The sequence below is a fragment of the Fistularia commersonii genome, chromosome 9 (genome assembly GCF_037954325.1).
Source record: "Fistularia commersonii isolate RoL2024-O1a breed Wild chromosome 9, RoL_Fcom_v1.0, whole genome shotgun sequence".
Lineage (NCBI taxonomy): Eukaryota > Metazoa > Chordata > Actinopteri > Syngnathiformes > Fistulariidae > Fistularia > Fistularia commersonii.
In genome coordinates this window covers 14,471,805-14,495,892 of record NC_141292.1, presented here as the reverse complement: position 1 = coordinate 14,495,892, position 24,088 = coordinate 14,471,805, and the positions used below count along the sequence as shown (strand labels likewise).

The 24,088-nt window shown below is 45.0% G+C and overlaps 1 protein-coding gene across 1 annotated transcript; it reads right to left on the bottom strand.

Annotated features, from left to right (window-relative positions):
• Positions 1-22,248: 22,248 nt before the first annotated feature.
• LOC147231324 (liver-expressed antimicrobial peptide 2) lies at positions 22,249-23,441 on the bottom strand. Its single transcript, XM_086152655.1, has 3 exons — positions 23,242-23,441; positions 23,005-23,144; positions 22,249-22,420 (listed from the first exon to the last, which is right to left on the bottom strand). The coding sequence occupies exons 1-3, from the start codon at positions 23,293-23,295 to the stop codon at positions 22,399-22,401; spliced, it is 216 nt and encodes a 71-aa protein (XP_086008781.1). The 5' UTR covers positions 23,296-23,441; the 3' UTR covers positions 22,249-22,398.
• Between the last annotated feature and the right edge of the window lie 647 nt (positions 23,442-24,088).

The window sequence follows — 24,088 nt, the reverse complement described above, 5'->3', positions numbered from 1 at the left end:
TCTGAAGAATGTTCTTGAACACTCTGAACAATCAGCAATTTTTGACTCACTTTTCTTGTGACTGAGACACCGTTTTAAAGGCTCAAGAAACTTTTTCCACTGCAATTTAACTTTTAAATGTTTTTCAATGTAACTTTTTCTCAACATTCATATTTTCTCTGTAAGCTATAATCATCAACATGTCTAGAAATAAAGGTTTGTAATATTTCACTTTATGTGTAATGAAGCTGTATGATATATGGGTTTCCCTCGCCGAAATGTGACAGAAAAAAATTCAAACCTTTTCAGGATATTCCAGTTTTTGAGATTACCTGTAAATGTACAACCTATACTCTTCTCCACCTCTTTTGCCAGAAGGCTTCAAGGAAGCACCTGTAATTAAGCTGAGCTACTCGGACTAAGACTATTGAGATAAAGACAACAGAAATTAGGTACCCATTCAGACTTGTGACCTGTTGTTTCAAATGTACCTCTTGCCAACACTGGCTCTCTTACAGATTTCATTTTGTGAACTGCAGCTGTGCAACAATAATTTCTGAGACATGGTTTCATCAAAAACAGCCCAGATGCAATTGAAGCATGCAGGGGTCTACAGAGTAGACTTCATATCAGAGGCTGAGAAGAAAAATGGAGAAAGTGACAATTTTTGCAATGATGTCACAGTCAGCGAAAGACATTGTACAGACTTAGTGCTAAAGTGCAGACCATTCTCCCTCAATCAGGCATTGTTTCTTCATGCATCATTCAGTGGTGGCTCCTGCCAAATTATTAGGGGGTTGGGCAACTTTTGGAATGACAACTAAGGTGAGCCATTAAATGGGTAAATTTACAGGAGACAAGAGGTTGTAACAATTTGCATTTGTCTTGTCAAAATAACAATAGCAATACAACTTGTAACCAGTAGGTGGTGTGTCATGATTTGTTCAGTATTTCTCCATTGATTCCACCTCTGCCCCCTCATTCTGCCAGGCTCACCAGCTTCGTCAGCTCTCTTTCATAAGTACCAGCTCCACACTCACTCTATTGCCAGATCGTTCTTTGCTATGCAAGACTTTGCCTATCTGCCGTTCAGACCATTCAGGATGTCCTTTGACAATGATTCTGGTGGTCCAAGCTACTGGAGAATTATGTCAACGCTTACCCTGTCTGCAACTCGAACAAAACTTCCTGCATGACTCTTGCAACCCCTCCATCGTCCTTGGTTCCACATCATGCTGGACTTTGTTACAGGCCTACCACCATCACCATGCCATAATACCAACCTAATGGTGGTGGATCGCAAGGTAAGATGCTTTCATTCCCCTCCCCAAACTCTTATCAGCAAAGGAGGCCCCTGAACTGGTTCTCCATCATGTCTTCCAACTCCATGGTCTTCCTGTTGACATGGTGTCTGACCAGGGACCCAGGGACCAAGAATTTTGCACCGTCATCGGGGCTTCTGCTAGCCTGTCTTCAAGGCTCCAACCCCAATTCAACAGCCAGACTGAGAAGAAGAATCAGGAGATGGAGGTGGTGCTGAGTCCTGATCGCAACAGCTGCTATGGGTAGAATATGCCCACAACACCCTGACCAACTCCGCCACTGGCCTTTCGTCATTCCAATGCACGTATGGGTACCAGCCTCCTCTATTCTTCGTCCAGGAGAAGGGAGTCTCCTACCCTCCAGGGCTTCATTCGGCATTCCCACCTGGCCAGACCCACTGTCCTGCGATCTGTAAGCTGCTACACCTTGACTGCCAATCACGGACATACCAGGGACCCTGCCTAGATTGTTTGATGAAAGCTCCATGAGGATCCACCCCACCTTCTACGTATTGGAGGTCGAACCTGTTGGCAACAGTCCATTGGTGCCTGCTGCCCCATCTCCCCCTCCTGGGTACCGGTTCAAAACCATCTGGACCAGAGCCTCATCTGGGACTTCCACCAACAAGATCTGGACCAGCCCTTTCTCGAGAACTGCTTCCCTTCTGAACTTGCAGGAGGGTAGCTCATCGGAGGAGCAGGCGGTCTCCTCTGAAGGAAAGTACCCATCAGTGAGCTTGCCAACTTCTGACCCTGTGGACATGGAATTATCAGGCTCTCGTAAATTTTAGCCTGCCCTCCACATTATCCCCCTACTCCCATCAGTATTCTCTGAACTTTTCTTATTTTTAGGATGCCAGGGACATACTGAACCCCTCCTGAGTAGATGACCCTTGTTCATTCATAATCACAGCAGATCAATGCAGAGTCTGCATTACTCCTGAAGCTGCACTGATCCGTCCATTAACAACCCCCCCCCCCTCAATTCTTGCCTTACTGTTGAGCAAAAGATACTTACTCATAGTACTTGAGATACTTGAACTAATCCACTGGGATAGGTTCACTTGATAGCGAATGGAACCCTGCCCTGTGACCCAAGAAGTCAATCACTGGCTGGCCAAAATGAGGAAGAATCGGGAATTGGAAGTGGAGTTCAGAACTCCACCAGTTTGGAACTGAGGCTCAGAACTGAAGAAGACAGCTAATCCTGTCTGGTGGTGTCAAAGGTGGGGTGTTCAAGCAGGTGACTTTGGAGATTCGCCACATTGGCCACCAAGTTTTCACCTCTTCTTCCATGGCAATTGGAAAGCTGGTTGCGGGCATCTTCAACGAAAACAATGATGCAGGGCCCTCTTCATAGCTTGAAAACTGAACCCATCCTAAGGTCGGAGGTCAATGAGAATCTGTCGAGCCTTACTCACTAGGGGCAGAGTCACTTAGGTCACTGACCATCTGCCACCATCTGTACCTGAATGAGATAAGTCATCAGAAACAAGAAGCTTCATAATTAGTGCCTGGTCCTTATTGATTGTCAGTGGGCATTACAGGAAGCATTCAAAGACCAAGAAGAAAAATCAAACCAGGAAAAACAAACATTTTCTCTTATCATAGCAAAAGAGGAAATTCTCCTTTAAAAAATGTAAGAAAAATGCATCATTGTCTTCCTGGTGGCAAACCAAAACATCTGAAAACAATTATATGGCTTTATGGCCAGGAAAAAAAGGGGGCACAGAGGATTTCACTCATTTCACACTCCAACAACCACAAAAGAAAAGCTGTACAAGATAAAATAAAAGCCTTTCCTATAGAGGTACAAAGAGAGCAAAACTCTAGTATCTACTGTGCTTCTGTTGAATAATGCAGGTTTTTGGAAAATCCATGTCAGGAAGAATCCAAAACCACAAAATAATTTGTGTCCACTGAAATAAAAGGCAATTGACAATCGCCAATAAATATTGAGTTATTAGGCACAGGTGTGTCTTTGCTGCCCGCTTTTTGATATTTTGTATTTTCGAAATGAAGTGATGGTGAAGCTGATCTTTTTGCATTGTTTATAGAACACACAAGGTAGAGACAGATAGCAGATGCTTGCACTCTATCATTTAAGTTCATGTTATCATCTTCAAACCTCTATCAGGGCAAACTACAAAAAAAGACAAGAAAATAAAGAGGGTACGATTTTAGGAACATGCCAGGAGGGGAAAATCGTCCATCTGCCATTGTCCCGTAGGACTCTGCCCAGGTGTTAGCTTAGCCCAGTTCTTCTCAAATAGTGCCATCGCGTGTGACCCTGGGGAACATGCTTTTTTAGCCGTTAGAATAAAGTGTAATTGCACATCCACTACAGCAGCTGGCAGTGGCGCTCTCATTGTCAGTGTGCGCAGGGAGTATTCGCTCTATGGTGTACGTTCTTCTTTGCACCGACAAGGCGATATGAAGTGCAGTAAACACACCCTCAAGAGACAACCTGTTTTTTTACAGGGATGAAAAGAAAGGCGGAGAGAGACTAAGATAACGAGACGATAGACAGTCACCTGAAAGCTAGGACGAGGAAATATGACGAAGCGTATGTCGCGCCGTGCTTCACTTTGACAACAGCGGGAGACGAAGAAAGACCGGTGTGTTTACTGTGTCTGTTACAGACTAAGAACAATGTTAATAAAGTTATTCTTTGTTGTAAGTTGAACTATATTTCTTTCTTTTTTGTTTTCTTTAATGTTAATAAGGGTATAATTTTATGCAGAGGTATACTTATAGACAAATGATATTATTGATATTATTTGTAGTCGCGGCGGAAAGTTGGGGGGGATTATTGTTTTAATCTTGCAGTGGGGGCGTAAGAGAAAATTTAAAAAAAAAGGGGCGAACGCGTTAACGTTAGCTCTTCCATCCGGCAGCAAAGGGGACCCTACTTGAATTACTGGTCGTGGTTTCCTCCAGGTTAACTGATTTCCTCTCACAATCCAAAATATACAGAGGGTACAGTGTCTATCATAAGTATTCACCCCCTTGGATGTTTTATGCTTTTAGTGCTTTCATAAATCAATCATGGTAAATAAAATGTGGCTTTTTTAAAACAAAACTGTATTGGAAAAAAACTCTTCAATGTAAAAGTGAAAACAGATTTCTACAAAGTAATGTAAATGAAATAAAAATATATAAAGGAATATAATTGTTTGCATAATTAGTCATCCCCTTCCAGTCAGTATTTTGTAGATGCACCTTTGGATGCAATCACAGCAGTGAGTCTGTGTGGATAAGTCTCGATAAGTCTTGTACATCTGCCCACAACAATTTTGCTCCATTCTTCCTTGCAAAACCGCTCAAGCACTGTCAGGTTGTGTGGGTATTGGGCATGAACAGCCCTTTTTAAGTCCAGCCACAAATTCTCTAGGATTGAGGTTTGGGCTTTGACTCGGCCACTCCAGAACATTTACTTGGTTCTTTTTTAACCATTCCTGTGTAGCTTTTGCAGTATGCTTCGGATCATTGTCTTGCTGGAAAATAAATCTTCACCCAAGCCGTAGGTCTCTTGCATACTGAAAAAGATTGTCCCTCAGGATCTAAGTGTAGTTTGCAGTATTCATTCTGCCCCCTATCTTTACAAGCCTTCCAGGTCCGGCCCCTGAGAAACATCCGTACTGCATGATGCTACCACCACCATGCTTAACAGTGGGGATGGTGTGTTTTTGATGATGTGCAGCGTTTGGTTTCCGCCAAACATGACGTCTTGTCTGATGGCCAAAAAGCTTGATTTTGGTCTCATCAGACCAAAGAATCTTCTTCCCCTTGACCATGGAGTCCTCCACGTGCTTTTTGGCAAATTCTAGTCGAGATCTAAATGACTTTTCTTCAACAGTGCCTTTCTCATTGCCACTCTTCCATAAAGCTTTGACCCGTCTCCCATCTCAGCAGCTGAAGCTTTTAACTCCTTCCGAGTAGTTGCAGAGGTCTTGGTTGCTTCTCTCACAAGTCTCCTACTTGCACAGTCACGAGGGCGGCCTGATCTAAGCAGATTCACACAAGTGCTATATTCCTTCCATTTCTTGATAATGGAATATACTGAACTGGGATGTTCAATGCCTTGGAAATTTTTTTGGATCCATCCCCTGAATTGTACATCTCAATAACCCTTTCCCTGAGTTGCTTGGAGTCTTCCTCTGTCTTCATGTATTAACTTAAAAAGGGGGTGATTAATTATGCAAACAATTATATTCCTTTATATATTTTTATTTCATTGACGTTACTTTGTAGAAATCTGTTTTCACTTAGACATTAAAGAGTTTTTTTCCTGTACATTTTTGTGTTAAAAAAAGCCAAATTTTATTGACTTTTATTGATTTGTGAAAGCACTTAGGGTATAAAATATCCAAGGGGGTTAATACTTATGATAGACACTGTACATTGCCAAAATTCCAGATGTGTGAGGACGAGAGTGAATGGGTGTGTGTTTCTATATGTGGTCGTGCAATCGCTGGTGATCAATCAAGGGTGTACCCTGCCACCACCCTGACTGAAGGAAAAGTGTTTGATAATGAATGAATAATAGAGGTTAAAATTTACTAAGCGAATATACATGATAAATATTGCACATCTCTAAGTCTTTTTGAAGTAGTTTTGAGTCTTTCTATTCTTTGTATCCTCTTTTGTTCTGGTAATCCTGGAGCCATAGTTTCCCAGCTTGTTAGTTAGACAGTTAGACAATTAGTGTGTTCCTCCAGTGCCTCCGTATCACTTGTACTATAGTTGTTTCTGAAATTTCAAACATTTTCCAATTCTAAAAACAATTATTTTAGAAGTTGTTTTTCTCAGACAAAGCCTCTGCTGACTTGGAAAATAGACAAACATGACAATACTTCCAAAGCCGGGACAAAGTATGAGGAATTACATTGTAAGTCCTCAATACTTCTAATTTTTCAACCTTATCTTCCACATATATGTAGACTTATTTCTGTACATTTGTGTTAATTTAAACACGTTGGCATTTTACAGTAAAATAAAACCCACTGTCCTCACATAAGAACGTCCTTCTTGCAAAACATACTTCATGTTCAAATAAGACCTTTCTCTTTCAATCTTTGCTAACAAATAGACAAATTCAAATTTGCCCTTCTATGCACATTGCGATTGGCTAACCTACTAACTTACCAGGTGTAACGGCTTGATTCAACTCGTGAAGCCACAGTTAGCTTGATAAAAGCAAATGCTAAATATTCAATGTTTTTTACAACTCTTCCCCAGAAAGCTGTAATTACATCATACTGGAAACTGTTGCATAATTTGAAGTTGGCTGGGAGCAAACTACATTTTGACATTTTACACAAACAGCATCTGTGTCTAATATTTGGCACTTTATTATTTATTTTTTTCTGTTATGCAGTTAGTTCCTTGGGATTACAGCATTACACAGAGCTGCAAAGGTTTTTGGATTTTTTTTTTTTAATAGGTTAGATCAGGGATGGGCAATTATTTTGGCTGGTGGGCCGCATGTCTTATTTCATTTTTATGCACGGGCCAACTCGGTACCATGTAAATCGAACAAAATGATAATTTCATTTTAATTATTTACATTTTTTGGCATTTTATTTCTTTTTTTACTTTAAAATCATGAATGATCATATAAATGTACCGACATTATTTTATATGTAATCATCCATACAAAATTAAACAAAGGGGAAAAAATAAGGAGTTTCTAAATTCAATATTGATTGAAAATACTTCTTAAAATACCGTACTTTCACGACCATAAGGCGCACATAAAAGTCAAAGATTTTCTTCAAAACGTGCGGTGCGCCCTATCGTTCAGTGCGCCTTGTGTGTATGTGTGTGTGTGTGTGTGTGTGTGTGGTGTGTGTGTGTTGTTGTAAGGCGGACGTAGTAGAGAACACAATGAGAACGTTAAAGGGAGAAGTGTGGGCGTGGATTGTACGGTATATAAAAACGCGGGTTAGGAGACTAGTTATATTTTTCCACGCATCACCATCGCTGTTGATCTGTGACTATGCGTGCCCATCTCACAGCCGATGTGAAAAAAAAGTGAAGCAAACGAACTCTGAGCTTGCTATCATTCCGGGCCGGAACTGGCCGTTCAAAGTAAGGCTGCGAGTGGCGTGGGAGCGATGGATGACCGATGGAGACCACTCTTTTACGAAGAGTGGAAGACAGCGCCGGGCGAGTTACGCCTCAATTTGCGAATGGATTGTAGATGCTTGGGCTAACGTGTTCGCTGGCGCTGTTGTTCGAGCTTTCGCAAAAGCCGGCACCATTTCCGAGGAGCCGCGCGGCACGGAAAGTGACTCTGACAGTGAAGAAAGTATGTTTGATGGAGATTTAGCGCAGATGTTCAAATCAGAAACCGAGGATGAAGACTTCGATAGGTTTGATTGATGAGTTACTACTTTGTAATCAATACTTAAATAAAGCACAACTAAACTCAGTTTTGCTCCCGCTCTATTTTTAAATACGCACACTTGTATGTATGCGTGTGTGTGTGTGTGTGCGCGCGTGTGTGTGTGTGTTGTTGTTGTTGTTGTTGTTGTTGTTGTTGTTGTTGTTGGAAGTAGGCGGAAGTAGTAGAGGACACCATGAGAACGTTAAAGGGGGAAGCGTGGCCGTGGATTGTATAGAAAACCCGCGCCCTATCATTTGGTACGCCTTATGTGTGTGTTAAATACAATAATAGCACACATAACTGAGATTGCGCCTTTTAGTAAGGTGCGCTTTATGGTCTTGAAAATACGGTATTAAAAGAAAATAGTTTGGCGGACCGTATAAAAAAGGTAAACGGGCCGGATGTGGCCCGCGGGCCGTAAAATGCCCAGGTCTGGGTTAGATACTGCCAAAGCAGTGATTAGTTTGTTTGAGCTAAATAGACAATTTAGGAGATGTGTTTTGGGGTAGGCAGGGTTAATTGCACCGTGACTGATGAATAGTGGACATTGCCCAAGATGTAGCTGTGGTCAGCTATTAATGTGTTATTGATCAGTGTGGGTGAAAGACTGGAAGTTTCTGTCAGTCTTCTCTGTCTGTCTGGGTTCCTCTGGGCTTAATGGACCTGATGTACTGAGCCAAGATTCCAATCTGTGACTTGTCTGCAGCCACTGCGACTGCCGGGAGAACCTGGGCAGTCTTAATCAAATATTACTGATATTACTACTTTTGTCAGATTGGTGTTGATCAGAATGCTGATGTTCCAACTTTTGTCAGATTTTTTGATGACACCAGAGACTATTATGAATAAGTATATACTGTTTGTATTTACTGTTATACTGTTTGTCTTTAGGTCAAACAATGGAACCATCTCATCGTTTTTTAATCTCCACAAGAAAATGTTTTATCCAATAATTGAAATCTTTCCACCAGAAAAATTGTCAAAATTATTGTTCAACTTGAGCTTACAAGGTTTTCTGCCAGTCTGATCCATTTTCTTTCAATTTCTTTTCTCAAAGATTTAATAACACCATTCATTAAATTTACAAAGGTGATTCTACAGTCATCTGGTTGCCAAGCTGATGAGACCCAGGGGTCAAGGTCGTTCTTACCTTTTGGTTTGCACTGTGGTCAGATTCTGAGATGCTTTCTTGTCAGCTCCAAATAGCCTAGCCCAGCGCAGCCATGACCTACCAGGTCCCTTCAAAAGGACACTGACAGGCACACAAGGGGCTTCTTGGTATCGATCTTCTATTCTACCTCCCTGCTGGCTGTCCATGATGATCGGGGACCATTCTTCTAAATAACTATAGCTCCCATCTCCAGCTTCCCCCTAGCCGGCTTTGTCAGCCGCACACACACCCTCGTCACCCCAGTCACAGCTCTGACTCTCATAATGCAACATGTGACCCAATCTGCCCTGCGGCCGTGGCCAACCTGTGACCAACAGGTGGCAAATCGGAGTAAAGACTTGGTCTTCGGGGTGCAGTCTGTTGCGTAGCAGTTGAGGTTCCAGGAGCAGGTTGAAGTCAAAAGGCAGCAAAAAGAGAGGCTGAAGGAGGAGAAGCAGCTCCTGAAACAAAAGCTGGTAGTGACACAGTGAGGTGGACAAGAAGCCCCAGGAGTGGTAGAACATTAGGACCACATCTGCATAGAGGGAACAGAATGGGGAACAATCACGTCCACATTTACGGTAAAATGCAACAAAAGTAACAAAAGCAATGAATAAGGTTCAATAATTTTACAATGAAAAATTATGAGGGGATGTCTCAAAATACTCATTTTGAAATCAATTAAAAGAACACCTCGCATTTCTCAGTTATCAGGAAGTTAATTTCATCAGTGCTCTGAAGCATCAGTTCTAGAAATAACCCACCCTGCATCTTTCTTGTGAAGTGACTGGGTGTCACGACTCATCGGATCCCCAGGCAGGTGGCACAGCAATCAAGGCAGTTATCCCCTGCACCTGGTGAACACGCCTCACCAGGAAACAATCCCACTAATTAGGCAAGAGTATATAAGGTGGACCCAAAGTTGCAGACATTGTCTGATCTCGTTGCTATGAGAAGTCTGCGTAGTCTTCTCCCTGATGTGTGTACGACCTCCCGGTCTATCCACTTATTAAACCACCTGCGATACTACGAACCTGTGTCTGTCCTCTTGGGAACCAACTGAAACAGAAGATCAGACCTGGTATGGAGCCCACTAGCTCTTCCACGCCTCATCAGGTCATCCAGGCTGCCTCGATGGCTAGCCCGGCCACCTACTCCGGCGCACCAGAAAGTTGTAAGGGCTTTCTGTTACAATGCTCGCTGATGTTTGAGATGCAGCCCGCTCGGTTCCCCACGGAGAAGTCCAAGATCGCCTACGTCATCTCCCTCCTGTCGGGTAAGGCACTCCAGTGGGCGGAAGCAATCTGGAATACCCCAGGCACTGTGACGGCGACAGCGCAGAACTTCATGGAGCACTTCCGAAAAGCCTTCAGCCTGCCCGAGGGGGATTCCTCCCTCCAGGCTCGACTTTTCAACCTCCGCCAGGGGAAGGGGTCCATCGTGGAGTACGCCCTACAGTTCCGGACGCTAGCAGCCGCCAGTGGATGGAATGAGCCAGCCCTTCAGGCCAAGTTTCGACAAGGCCTGAACACCTCCCTGCGCCTCCACCTGGCGGCGTACGATGACGGCATGGGGTTGGAGAGGTTCATCCAGCTAGCCATCCGGGTATTGCACCGGAGAGAGGCCTGTTTCTCTGTCCCGGGAAGGTCTGTCACAGGGCCATCCCGGAACCAGCCAGAGCAAGCAGGAGAGGCCATGGAGGTGGATGCCCTCCAATTATCAACCACAGAGAGACGCAGACGCATAGCCAACCGCCTCTGCCTCTGCTGTGGAGATAGGATCACCGGATATCACACTGCCCCACGAGACCTCCAACACCCCAGGTAGGCGCTGTGCTTTCTCCTAACGTCTACTTTACACCGTTGACTATCCCAGCCCAGCTTTGTGTGTCTGACTCTACCCACCTGGTGCACGCCCTCCTGGACTCCGGCTCGGCAGGGAACTTCATCTCCGGTGCACTCTGCCGACGGCTACAAATTCCCCGGCTTCCGTGTTCCAAGGCTTCATGAACGAGATTCAGAGACTTCCTCCAAAAATTTGTGGTCGTCTATATAGATGACATCCTGATCCACTCCCCTGATCTGTCCAGTCACGTTCGCCATGTCACCCAGGTCCTCACCAGGCTTCGCGAACACCAACTGTTCCTCAAGGCAGAGAAATGCCTGTTCCACCAGACCACCGTCCGGTTCCTCGGCTACCTCCTCCATCCACAGGGAGTGAGTATGGATGAAGACAAGGTCAGTGCCGTCCACTCTTGGCCTCAACCCCAGACAATCAAGCAACTACAGAGGTTTCTGGGGTTTGCTAACTTCTACCGACGGTTCATAGAGAACGTCAGCCAACTGGCTACGCCCCTCACCTCCCTGTTACGCGGCAAACCAAAACGCCTGCATTGGAACCCAACCGCCACACGAGCCTTCCTGGAGCTCAAGAAGGCCTTCACGTCCGCCCCTCTGCTGCACCACCCGGACCCAGATCTTCCCTTCACAGTGGAGGTTGATGCTTCGACCACGGGGGTGGGAGCCGTCCTGTCCCAACCCCATGGAAAGCCAGCCCGACTCAGCCCTGTGCTTTCTTTTCAAAAAGGATGAGTTCAGCAGAGAGCAATTATGATATCGGCAATAGAGAGCTCCTGGCCATCAAGCTGGCATTGGAAGAGTGGCGCCACTGGCTTGAGGGCGCAAAATACCCATTCACGGTGCTAACCGACCACAAGAACTTGCAGTACCTGCGCCAAGCCAAGAGGTTAAACCCCCGCCAAGCTAGATGGGCCCTCTTCTTCACCCGATTTCAGTTCCACATCCGATATCGCCCTGGCACTCTCAATGGGCGAGCAGACGCTCTGTCACGGATTCACTCTCCAGAAAACGCCCCAGAAGAACCGGAGAAAATCCTGCGTGACTGTGTGCTTGTAAACCCCATCCGGTGGAGCCTGGATGAAGAAATCCGGGAAGAATCAGTGTCCGACCCCGCACCACCCAACACTCCGGCCAATCGTACCTACGTACCACAAACCATCCGGGAATCTCTCCTCACCTCTGCACCAGGTACCGGGCATCCAGGAATGAGTGCGACTCAGAACATACTTCGAGACAAATATTGGTGGCCAGGAATGTCGAGACGTCCGAAGATATGTCAGCCAATGCCCCAACTGTGCCCGGGCGAAAACGCCTCATCACCTACCAGCAGGGAAACTGGAACCCTTACCCATCCCAAATAGACCCTGGTCCCATCTCTGCGTTGATTATGCCACAGACCTTCCCCCCTCCAAGGGATACACGAGCATCCTAGTGGTTGTGGATCGATTTTCTAAGGCATGCAAGTTGATCCCCATGAGGGGAGTCCCTACAGCATCAGACTGCAGAAGCCCTCTTCAACCAGGTCTTCCGGAGCTTTGGACTGCCGGAGGACATCGTCTCTGATCGGGGACCCCAATTCATATCCAGGTTTTGGAGAGCCTTCCTTTGCCTGCTGGGGGTGACAGTGAGCTTGTCGTCTGGTTACCATCCCCAGACCAATGGACAAACAGAACGCAAGATCCAGGAGGTATGCCGCTACCTCCGAACGTACTGCCAGCAACACCCTGCAAATTGGAGTCAATTCCTTCCCTGGGCAGAATATGCTCAAAATTCCCTCCAGCAACCAACCACCGGGTTGACGCCATTCCAGTGCATGCTTGGCTACCAACCACCCATGTTTCCCTGGACAGGAGAATCCTCAGAAGTCCCAGCATTCAATCAATGGTTCAGAGAGTGAGAGGGTGTGGGCCAGGGCCCACCGGCATTTGCAAAGGGGCTCTACGCCACCGCCGCTGTGCAAGTGCTCACCGAGCCCAGGCCCCTGCCTATGTCGTGGGACAGAAAGTGTGGCTCTCGACACAGGACCTTCGCATGAAACACCCCTGCAAAAAACTCAGGCCAAAGTATATCGGGCCCTTCAGGATCTCCCACCAGATCAATCCGGTTACTTTTCGCCTTCAACTCCCGCCTGAATATAAAATTCACCCGGTATTTCATGTATCTCTGTTAAAACCGTGCTATTCCTCTGACTCTTCAGACGCTGCAGGCCCTGGGATTGCTGTGCCGCCTCCGCCACCTCCCCTCCTTGACGAGGGACCCATCTACGCAGTACACCAGATACTCCAATCTCGACGCTGCCGGGGTCAACTGGAGTACCTGGTCGACTGGGAGGGGTACGGGCCAGAGGAACGCTCCTGGGTCCACCGCAAGGACATCCTGGACCCGGGGCTGTGGGAGGAGTTCCATAGCACCCATCCAGATCAACCGGCTCCGCGTCCCCGTCGCCGTGCGCCCTCGTCCAAGGAGGAGGCAGGAGGGGGGGGTACTGTCACGACTCATCGGATCCCCAGGCAGGTGGCACAGCAATCAAGGCAGTTATCCCCTGCACCTGGTGAACACACCTCACCAGGAAACAATCCCACTAATTAGGCAAGAGTATATAAGGTGGACCCAAAGTTGCAGACATTGTCTGATCTCGTTGCTATGAGAAGTCTGCGTAGTCTTCTCCCTGATGTGTGTACGACCTCCCGGTCTATCCACTTATTAAACCACCTGCGATACTACGAACCTGTGTCTGTCCTCTTGGGAACCAACCGTAACACTGGGCATGTGGTTGCGTGATTTTTCCCTTAAAATGTCAACATCCAAACCACAACAACTTATCCTGCTGGACAAAGTACCCAGATCATTTATCTCAGTAAATGTATAAATACAATCTGTCTAAAATCAGTTAACAAGAAAAAAAAAACTAAAGTGTGAAAGGTATCAACAAAATTATATCACTTTTTCTTTCGGCTTTTCCCTTCAGGGGTTGCCACAGCGACTCAACTTTCTCCATCTAACCCTATTCTCTGTATCTTCTCTCACACCAACTACCTTCATATCCGCTCTCACTACGTCCATGATGTCATTTTATTTGACAAGGTTTTTGCTTGGTAAACTGTAAGTGGATTTGGTTTATTGAATTGAATACAAATCAAACCAAGAGTGAGATAATTATAAACCTATACAGTGTGTATATATATTAGATAATTCATATTAAATAATATATAATATCTTTCGGCTTTTCCCGTCAGGGGTCGCCACAGTAAATCAACTTTCTCCATCTAACCCTATTCTCTGTATCCTCCTCTCTCACACCAACTACCTTCATATCTGCTCTCACTACGTCCATAAATCTTCTCTTTGGTCCTCCTCGAGACCCCTTGCCTGGCAGCTCCAATGCCAGCATCCGTCTACCAATATATTCTCTATCCCTCCTCTGTACATGACCGAACCATCTCAGTCTGGCTTCTCTGACGTTCTCTCCAAAACATCTAACATGCGCTGTTCCTTTGATAGACTCATTCCTGATCCTATCCATCCTGGTCACTCCCACAGAGAACCTCAACATCTTCATCTCTGCAACCTCTAGTTCTGCCTGCTGTCTTTTGGTCATTGTAACGGTTTCTAGTCCATACATCGTCGCTGGTCTCAGCACTGCCTTGTACACCTTTCCTTTTATTCTGGCTGAAAGTCTTCTATCACATAGTACCCCTGACACTTTTCTCCACCCATTCCAAGCTGCTTGGACCCGTCTCTTCATCTCTTTTCCACACTCTCCGTTGCTCTGGACTGTTGACCCTAAGTACCTGAAATCCTCCAGCTTCTTGATCTCCACTCCCTGTAGCCTCACCGTTCCACCCGAGTTCCTCTCATTCACACACATATATTCTGTCTTGCTGCGACTAACTTTCACTCCTCTCCTTTCCAGAGCATACCTCCACCTCTCTAGATTTTCCTCTAGCTGTTGTCTGCTCTCACTACAGATCACAATGTCATCCGCAAACATCATGGTCCATGGGGATTCCTGTCCAACCTCATCTGTCAGCCTGTCCATCACCATTGTGAACAAGAAGGGGCTCAGAGCTGATCCCTGATGGAGTCCCACCTTGAACTTCTCCACCTGAGAGTGAAACAACATATGAAATACATTTCTGTCTCTCTTTAACAAATGTTTATTACATCCAAGAAATTTGTTTTTAAAAATGCACATTTAAATCAAAACCAAAAATCTTACTTCCTCTTGGGGTGTAGTATTTGTGTCAAATCATCCTGCACCAACTCTTTTGCTTATGTTAGTTCCCCAGAATAAGCCCACCCTCAGCTATTTGCATTTCAGTCCATAGTTCACTTGACCATCTTATTTCTTATGTTACTAAGTGTACTGTAGCTTACTGTGCTTACTTTGCTTAAGGCTTTTAAAATGAGCAAGATACATTATTTTCTTTTTTTACCATCTTATCTTCCCTGAGCTGTCCTCTTCTATTTCGCTTGACTCCCTGGTTGTCAGATGAGGGGAGAAGGCTGCTGGCATTCTGGACATCAGGGTAGCTGGCCAGTCCGGACCAGGCTAGGCTAGGCGACTCGCAGAGAAAGTCACATGTCACAAGCTTGTAATACTTCTGATTTGTCCCGGTAGCAAAGGTACCCTGGAGGCAGCTTGCCAAGTCTGACACCTCCAGTGATGAGGGGCAGGGGGTTGGGGCAAGGGAGTAAAGGTTGTAATTTGAGTCAAGGCTCTGAGGAGACCAGGGAGACTCAGAAGGCATTTGGGGAATGTGGTCAGTCTGGTGCATGTTGTCGTCCTGGAGGTCCGGGGTCAGTCTGTGGTGTAAAGGTTGGAGGTGGAGGAATTCAGACCCCTCTTTGGATCCAAAGGGGATAGTGCTGGGCTGCTGAGGTTGACAGGCGCGGCAGGGTTGCTGCTCCCATTGTACATGGCACAGAAGTTCACCAATACACCGTCAGAGCTGTTGCAGGAAGAGCATCCATGAAACCAAGGCAAGTAGTTCAAAAAAAAAAAAGAAAAAGTTTTATTTTTAAATTGTCGTGATGAGTCATGGCACTTAAATAACGACTTAATAGTAATATAGTAGATCTTCTAGTTTCTATCCATGCATATTAATTATGTTGGACAACACTTGTGGTTGTAGATATTTTTTTTGAAAAAAGTCAAATTGCTTAAGCAAAACTTTTCCATTTAGCATGCAAAAAAAATAGAAACTAATTGATCAATGCAAAAGTGGGAAGTGGGAGTATCAATGTTTTTTTTCTTTTTTTCTATCCAGACAATGCAACCTAATTGAGATATAAATATTCCTTCAGTAAAAAAAGATCAACCCACTGATGCAAAGTACACTGGCAAGGATGGACAGAGACAAGGTTTTAAGGGAACAATTAACAACCTTTTATGAATTTATCCAGCAATTGGTCCAAAATGGCAATCACTCAAAACACTGGCTGGGTAGGACGTATAGGCTGATGGACCACCACACATAACAGGAGAGGGGCTCACCACAGGGGAGGCGGGCAGGAGGAGAACCAAGAGAGAGAGGGCCACATGCGAAGCGTACACACACACGATGGACTACCAGTGCTGTAAGCCTGACACCATGATCCCCCGTCACCAGGTGTTGGGCCTCCCTGCTAGCATCCCCAACAGCTTTACAAAAAAATATATATCAGTGAACAAAACAGCAGCGCGCCAACATCAGACAGCCCCACGTAACGGAGGCCAGCAGACTACCAGAAACTGCGATGCACAGAATCTCCCTCAGCAGTTGGGAGGACACGCACCAAAAATCCAACACGCCAGAACACAGAGCGAGACAATTGAAAAAGGCACCATGCCAGTATTCTTGCTGGAAACCCTGATGTCGGCCAAGCTCAAAAAGCCAAAAGCCAAAAAAAAAAAACATACACAGACGACACTCCAGATAAACTGCCACTTTTCCATGAAGGGCAGATCTCTACAGCCTCGGACATTCAAGACAACTGAACTGTCCACTGAAGATTGTGACAAAGAAACAAATCTGCCACACACCTTGGAGTAGTCGGTGCCGTGCTTTAAAGAAACTCAGATACGGGCAAATGGTGCCAATCAGTCACATGTGATGATAACAACACAGTGGCTTAAAGACACAGGCACCGAATATCCACTACAATCTGCCCCACTTCTTTTCTTGTCACCCTGATGATATACGACAACAAAAAAAAAATGAAAGAAAGATGCCCTGAATATTTTACACATCAATTACCTGCCCTGCCACTTGCTCAATTAACACAAGGTCCTTCTCGCTGGACAGCTGGTCTTTGGGGAGAGGAGCTGATACACCCACCTGAGGGGTGGGTGTATCAGCTCCTCTCCCCAAAGACCAGCAACAACTTTCAACAGGCTATGATGGACATTTCCCACCTGATGCACGCCTTACCCACCTGATGGGGGAGATGGTGTACACAGCACCCCCATCAGGTGGGGTTTGATTGATGGTGTGTATCACATGGATTTTATGGGGGCCACACACCTTCAACATCAGGCACATACACCAGCTGCCCTTCCCAGGGAGGTGCGGCCCGTACCCGTTTTTTATGTCGGTCCTTTCAATAGGTGGCTGTGACTGCAAGGCGCTCCGATGCTCTGTCAAAGGCCGTCTGAAGCCAAGCTTGATGCTCTTGTACCCAGTCGCACATTCTCCCACCCACAGGGTCCCAGACTCTTCCCAAAAGGAAGTCTCCAGGTAATTGTGGGTCCTGGCCAGTATTATAGCAAAATACTACCAGCAAGCCCAATCTGTTTTCCAAAAAGCTGGTAAGGTCCTTAACAGATTGTGTGAGATTTAGTTAAACCGTTCATACTGACCATTGCCACCAGGGTGATTGGGCGTCATACAAGACTTTTGGATGCCATACATATTACAAAGCTGCTGGATCAGTAGGCCTTTGAAACATCGCCCTCCATCAGAATGCACACATGCAGGTATGCCAAACCTGTAAAACCACTCAGTGACAAGCACCTGCACCACCGTAGGAGCTCTCTGGTCGGGCATCGGGACAGACACTGAGTACTTGCTGAAGACGTCTTTAATCACTATAACCTTCTCCACTCCCCGCTGGGTTGGTATGAGTGTGGTGAAATCCACTGTAATAATCTAATTGTGCCGAGCTGCTATGAGATGGCCCATGTAAATGGCACCAAGGAGCCGTGAATCCTTGGCCAACTGACACCTGGGGCACTCTGCGCACCACTTTTGCACCTCTTCCAACACTTCAGACCAATAGCACCTCCGTCTGACCAGCTCTAAAGTTCACTCAGTGCCCTGATGCCCATGTTGTTGGTGAAGCTGGGTCAGAACCTCAGAGCGCAGGGAGGCCGGCAAGACCAGCTGCCTACCCTCCTGATCCCTGTTGGGCTGGAACACCTTACGATAGAGGGCCCCCTCCTGTTCTATTAAACAGTCCCACTGCTGCAACAGTATTAGGACCTGAGAGGTAAGCCGTTGCGTGGGCACCATAGCTCCCTCGATAGTAGGGAGCGTTGCTGGGATGGTACCCTCTGAACTAGAGGGCATTTGCTGCAGCAGTTTGGGGGTAACAGTACCTGTGACCAGTTCGTCCATATCCCATGTCCCCGCCCGATACTGCCTGGACAAGGCATCAGCATTACGATTTGTCCGTCCAGAGTGATATTTTAGCTCAAAGTCAAATGATGCTAACTGCACCGCCCAGTGATGTTCGACTGCACCAAGAGTTAGAAAGATAACTCACTGGGTTGTTGTTGTAAACAATAGATCGGTGCACTAGAAAGTGTTCCCTAAACTTCTCAGCTATCACCCACTTGCGAGTTATGAACTGTGGATCGAAGGGTCCCACTTGCATCGGCCAACGGCTGCACCTTCACATCCTGTTCCAGGGACAGGATGGCCCAAAACCCGCTATAGCTGGCCTCCACCTCGAGTATGAACAGAAGATGAAAATCAACACAGGCAAGGATCTCTGTTGAGTCCTATTTACCCTCCAGGCCCCCGAAGCTGACCATGCTTGTGCCAGGCTCTTCCCAGAGGCTTTCCTAGAGCGGCGTCCACCAAGTTCTGCCACCAACCAATGCAGAAGGACCGCCAGCTTGGCAAACTCCTCCATGAACCAGTAGTAGTAACTTGCAAAGCCCAGGAAGGAACAAAGCTCTGAAACGTTTCTAGGGCGTTGCCAATTTGCCACTGCTTCGACTTTAGTGGGGTCCATCGGAACCCCATTATACAAGATCACGAGACCCAGATAGCATACTTCTGTTTTATAGAAGTCACATTTCTCAAGTTTGGCCTGAAGGCCCTCTATCTACAACCAAACGAGCACCACTTTGAGCCTCTGTAAATGTTGAGCTATGACAGATGAAAAGATTACAATATCATCTAAATAAAGTAGTACAGATTGGCTTTGCTGATCCCCAAATATACGTTGCATGAGTCTCTGAAAGGTACTTAGGGCATTGCCTAGACCAAAAGACAGTCTATTCCGCTCAAGCAGTCCAAATGGAGTACAGAATGCCATTTTGGCCTTGTCCGACTCTGAGACCGCCACCTGATTCTAACCGCTGGCCAGATCCATTGTGAAAAACCCCCAGATAACATGACCAAGGGCTCTTCAATGCATGGCAAAAGGAAGGCGTTCTTTTGAGTTTTGGCATTAAGCTGCCTATCGTCAACACACATTCGCAAGCTGCCTTCCTTCTTCCTTACAAGATCTATGGGGGGGCAAATGGGCGACTGCTTTACCTAATGACTTGCATCTGGAGGAGTTGGTTGATACGGGTCTTGACTGCTTCATAGTCTGATGGAGGAATGCGCCTATAACGCTGTTTCCCTGGGACCAAATCCGACAGGGGAATTTCATGAAAAATTCAGGTGGTACAACCCTAATCACCCTCACAGGCAGAAAAAAAGTTAAATATTTCAACAACAGTGACTGCACCTGCTCCTGCATGGAATCTTGAAGTGCTGGTAGATCGAAACTGTGTATTCTGTCTTCAATGGTCATACCGGCAGGCGACAGCCCAGCAGGAGAAGCAGTGATGGACCAAACCTCCACAATATTGTTTGCCAGACTGACAATGGAGACAATGTTACCCACGATTAACAACTGGAATGTACACTGTGCCCCGGTACACTTGCACCAGAGCAGGGGACAACAGTAACCCATTGCGTAGCCGTATGTCTGTTGGCTCTAATAGGTTCCCCCGACCAGATTATTGCTCCAAGCAGGTGGTGGCAATCATCTTTACAGTACCCCCTGGGACTCAGAATGGTCTTGGTCCATGGACCTTCACAGTGCTACCATCCTCTGGGGTGGGCTGGATAATTGCCCGGTAGCACTGTTGAAGCGCTTGCAACGCTGCGTCCGGGGCAATAGATTCGGATGGCAAATTAAACAAGACAAAACCATACTGCCCAAACAATCCCTGATAGTACTTGTAGATCATGTTCATGGCCAGTACACCTGAGACTTGAGAGTGCCTGCCACCAGGAGGATCCTTAACAACCAAAATGCCACAGTTTTCCATTACTTTGCCACACAACTCCACCCTAAGTTCCAAATAACCCAAGTATGGGATTTCCAAGCCATTGGAAGCAAGAAGTTGTAGCCACTGACAGGATTGCAGTTGCTCCGGGCCCCTCGTTTCAAAGTTTTTAGAAAAGAAGCTTTTGGTTATCGTGGTTACCATAGACCCTGTATTAACAAAACCTCCTCTGTGGCCTCCTCAACCCACTCCTCTATACATATACCTGTGCTATCCTTGCAAATGGCACTTTTTTTCCCTTGGAATGACTAGCAATTGTTCTGTAGCCTGAGCAACAGGTGAGGTGGAACTACTAGAGCAGGGATGTCTAAGTCAAATACACAGAGGACCAAAAAACAAATTTGTTTCAAGCCGAGGGCCGTAATAGTTCAGTGTTTATTAAAACATATTGAACTGACTGAACATAGCCTATTGAACCAAGACCTAAATGCATAAATGAAATTGCATGCATTATAAGCTGAAAATGCAGTATCGTGCTGCTCTATGATCATTTCAATTACTGCTTTCAAATAGTAAAATGAGAAATTTAAAATAAATAAATAAAATTGGATGCATTCTTTCTCATGGCTCCTATCTGCAATTTTCCCTGAGTCCATTAACTGAAAAATAAATTTAAATAAATAAAATACAATAAAATGAAATACAAAAATCTGTGGCACACAGACAAAACAATACTTTCTTCAAAGAAAAATCACATGACTTGTAGAAACAAATGTAAAAATTTAACTGAATAAAAACTGAAAATACGTTCATGCTGTGTGATGATCGCTTGTCTGAGGCTGAGCCCGATACTTGGTGGTGTCACATCTTTTGTACAATTTTATCAATGATCTTGGTCAGGCTCTGAGCTGAGGAAATCCTCAGGATTGAGTGAAGGTGTTTATCACTAAGACGGCTCCTGTGTGATGTTTTATTTAGCTTCATCAAAGAGAACAGTTGTTGACACAGGTATGCACAACTGGGGCATTGTGTCGGGGATGAAACGTGCAAACTCAGCGGCACCCACTCTCATATTTTTCCTTCCTTGTGTTATTGCACTGGAGCGCAATCAACTCAATTTGTAGGTTTGGTGGTGCACTTGCCACGTCAACTGCAAAAGGATTGCCAAGCAGTGCAAACCGGCTTTTTTGGGCTTCAAAGTCAGCAAATCAGCATCGGAAGTCGAAAGTTGGGGTCAAGTATGTTGAGTTTATTAGCAAATTGTGCGCTTGGGAACAAGCGGTAGAGAGCTTCTCGTTTATGGTCTGGCAGCTGCAAAAGTGGCTCAAGTTTTCTTTCCTCATCTGCATTAAAACTTTATCCACATAAAAGACACACAGGTTTGCCTTTTACCTCCTTGAACATCTCCTCTGCCTCCCACCTGCCTTGAAACCCCCTGTTCTTAGCGTCCAAGGCCTTGACTTTGACGTGTGTACTGGAGGCTCCATTCATAGGAACAGCCAAGTTAACTACGTTAAGAGTTTTGGAGCTGGGCAGCCAAATGCCTAGGTTCCTGCACAAACAGAATCTGCCGACAGAATCTCTGTCAGCAGTAAGGGGGACACACACTGAATACCCAGCATAATGCCAGAACGCAGCGGCCGAGCCTGTAAAAAATAAACCGTGCCAGCAGTCTTGCTGGAAACTCTGAAGTCGACCAAGCTCACAGTAAAAAAAAAAAACACACAGGCGAGACTCACAAGGCTGGACACACTGTCACTTTTCTTATTAGATAATTTAAAAGCTTTATTATTAACAATGTTAATGTTAGTTAATGTAAATTAAATGAACATTAGCAGAATATAATAGTAAATGAAAACAAGTTGTTTCATTGTTTGTTTATTGTCATTTATTGCTTTTTCTTGCCCACTTGCCCACTGAGACAGTGTCTGTGATTTTGATCAAATGTTCTTACATTTGCAGCGTAAAAAAGCAGTAAACTGCTTAATATGTGACATTTCAAATCTTTACAATGTTTACAATATGTACAAAATATTACATATACAACGTATATTTCCTTTTTATTAAAAGCTGTTTCAGATTGGCATGAATCAAAAGTCAGATACTGCAGTGTCACAACTGGAGCTTGAATACTTAAGCTTGGCCTCGAATTTGCAGTACTGCAGTAGAAAACAGTGGCTTCACTCCCTGGAAGTAGACATTTCTCAGAAGGAACAGATCTTTTTCCTGTAAGGGTGAAAGACTAGTTCAGTGTTATTACAACCACGCATTATTCTATCACTGCAAATTCAATATGAAAAGTATAATAAATGAAATAGTGTTGCTTCAAAATTCTATAAGTTCATTGTTTACTTTTGAGTGAAATGATTGGAATTTTTCTTCCAAAAATCTAAATGGAGCAAAGATCATGCAAATATTTACAGTTTCAAGTGATCTCCCATTTTTATATTCCTTTTTCACACAATTTCTTTGTGATTCTATTTACTTTTTTCTGTGGATTTTTTTGAATTACTTTTTTTTTTTGCTGATTATTGAAATGGTGATTTGAATTAGGGGGGAAAGTGAGATTTTTCAAACACACACAAATAATCATTTTACAAGACACTGTCAGTAAAATTATAATATACTGTTCATATATGTGTATATGCATTTGTATATATTACATATATGCACTAGATTATCTGGCAAGTCTTTAGAGTAAGAAAATTGAAATCTTTGAATCATACTCTGTGAATACCTTTAGGTTAACCACACATTTATTACATAATAATATCATATAATTCTTGTTATTATTAGAGCCCCTACTTCACCTGCACTTTTTCGTGCCACATTCCTGGTGGTCACGGCACAGTGAGCCCACGGGTTTCATATTGTTCCAGCGCCACAGCAACGAACGTTTGGTCCGCTGGACCAGACCCTGCCAGTCCTCAGGCACAGGCAGCAAATTCACCTGTGGACAGCAAGGCACACAGCCAAGGGTAAGGGTGATGCTAGGGCCCCCAACAGTGGATAGAAGCACCCAGGGTGGCTGGAGTTATCTGACCTACCTGAGTGGCACCAAGCAGCAGCAAAACAACAGCGGCAAGCACGATGACCCTCATAGTGTGGCATAAAGCTGGCTAACTCCATGTCACTTGTATTAAAGCGCTTTATCATGTTAGGGTGGAGCCACCACTTCCACTCCCACTGTCCCTAATATGGGAAATCAAAGTTTTTCCTTTTTTAATTTTCCTTCAACCAATTGAAATCCAGACATTCTGGAACAGTCATGCTTATCAGCTTGCTAATGACGGCTAAAGTCAAAGGTTATCGGAAGCGGGTTCGAAGTCTGCGTCAACCTGCAGATTGAAGAGAGTTCCACGTTGGAAGGATCCAAACCCCTGTTATTGGATACCGCACACATATAGCTCCATTTATTTCTTGAGAAATGATACAGTTTGATACAGTTTGCAACAAACTCCTGACAAAAAAATAAATAAAAAACACAATGTGACCAAAAAAATCAGTTAACATTTTTCTGCAGTCAGGGATGATGAGTCAGAAATGGTCAAATCCATTTGTCTAATAGAGGTCAACTGTTGTCTGTAAATACTGATCACTGATTCATCCCTAGTACAGAGCAGATGCCAGAGGACTCAGTTACCAATCTCTTCAGTGAAACAACCCTCGAATCTCACTTTTGCTAGCCGTCTGCTTTTCTTTTGTCTGGTCCACTCAAGGGAAGGGCAAAAGGCAGTGTTTCTCCCATTGTTGCAACACTTGCTCATAGGGGGATGTCAGGTTTCTGTTAATTTCAAAGATCAAATATAGCGTTGTAAGACAACAATTGTTAATTGATGCTATGTACATAATCTGTGACTTGATTAACTTATATACTCTTAGCAGCTTGGAGTG

Bases quoted from the DNA above. Each gene is read 5' to 3' on its own strand.
- LOC147231324 (XM_086152655.1), bottom strand. From the start codon at position 23,295: ATGAGGGTCATCGTGCTTGCCGCTGTTGTTTTGCTGCTGCTTGGTGCC. The intron at 23,145-23,241 runs GTAGGTCAGATA...TGCTGTCCACAG, and splicing joins TGCTGCTTGGTGCCACTCAG to GTGAATTTGCTGCCTGTGCC. The intron at 22,421-23,004 runs GTGAAGTAGGGG...TCACCCTTACAG, and splicing joins TGTGGCACGAAAAAGTGCAG to GAAAAAGATCTGTTCCTTCT.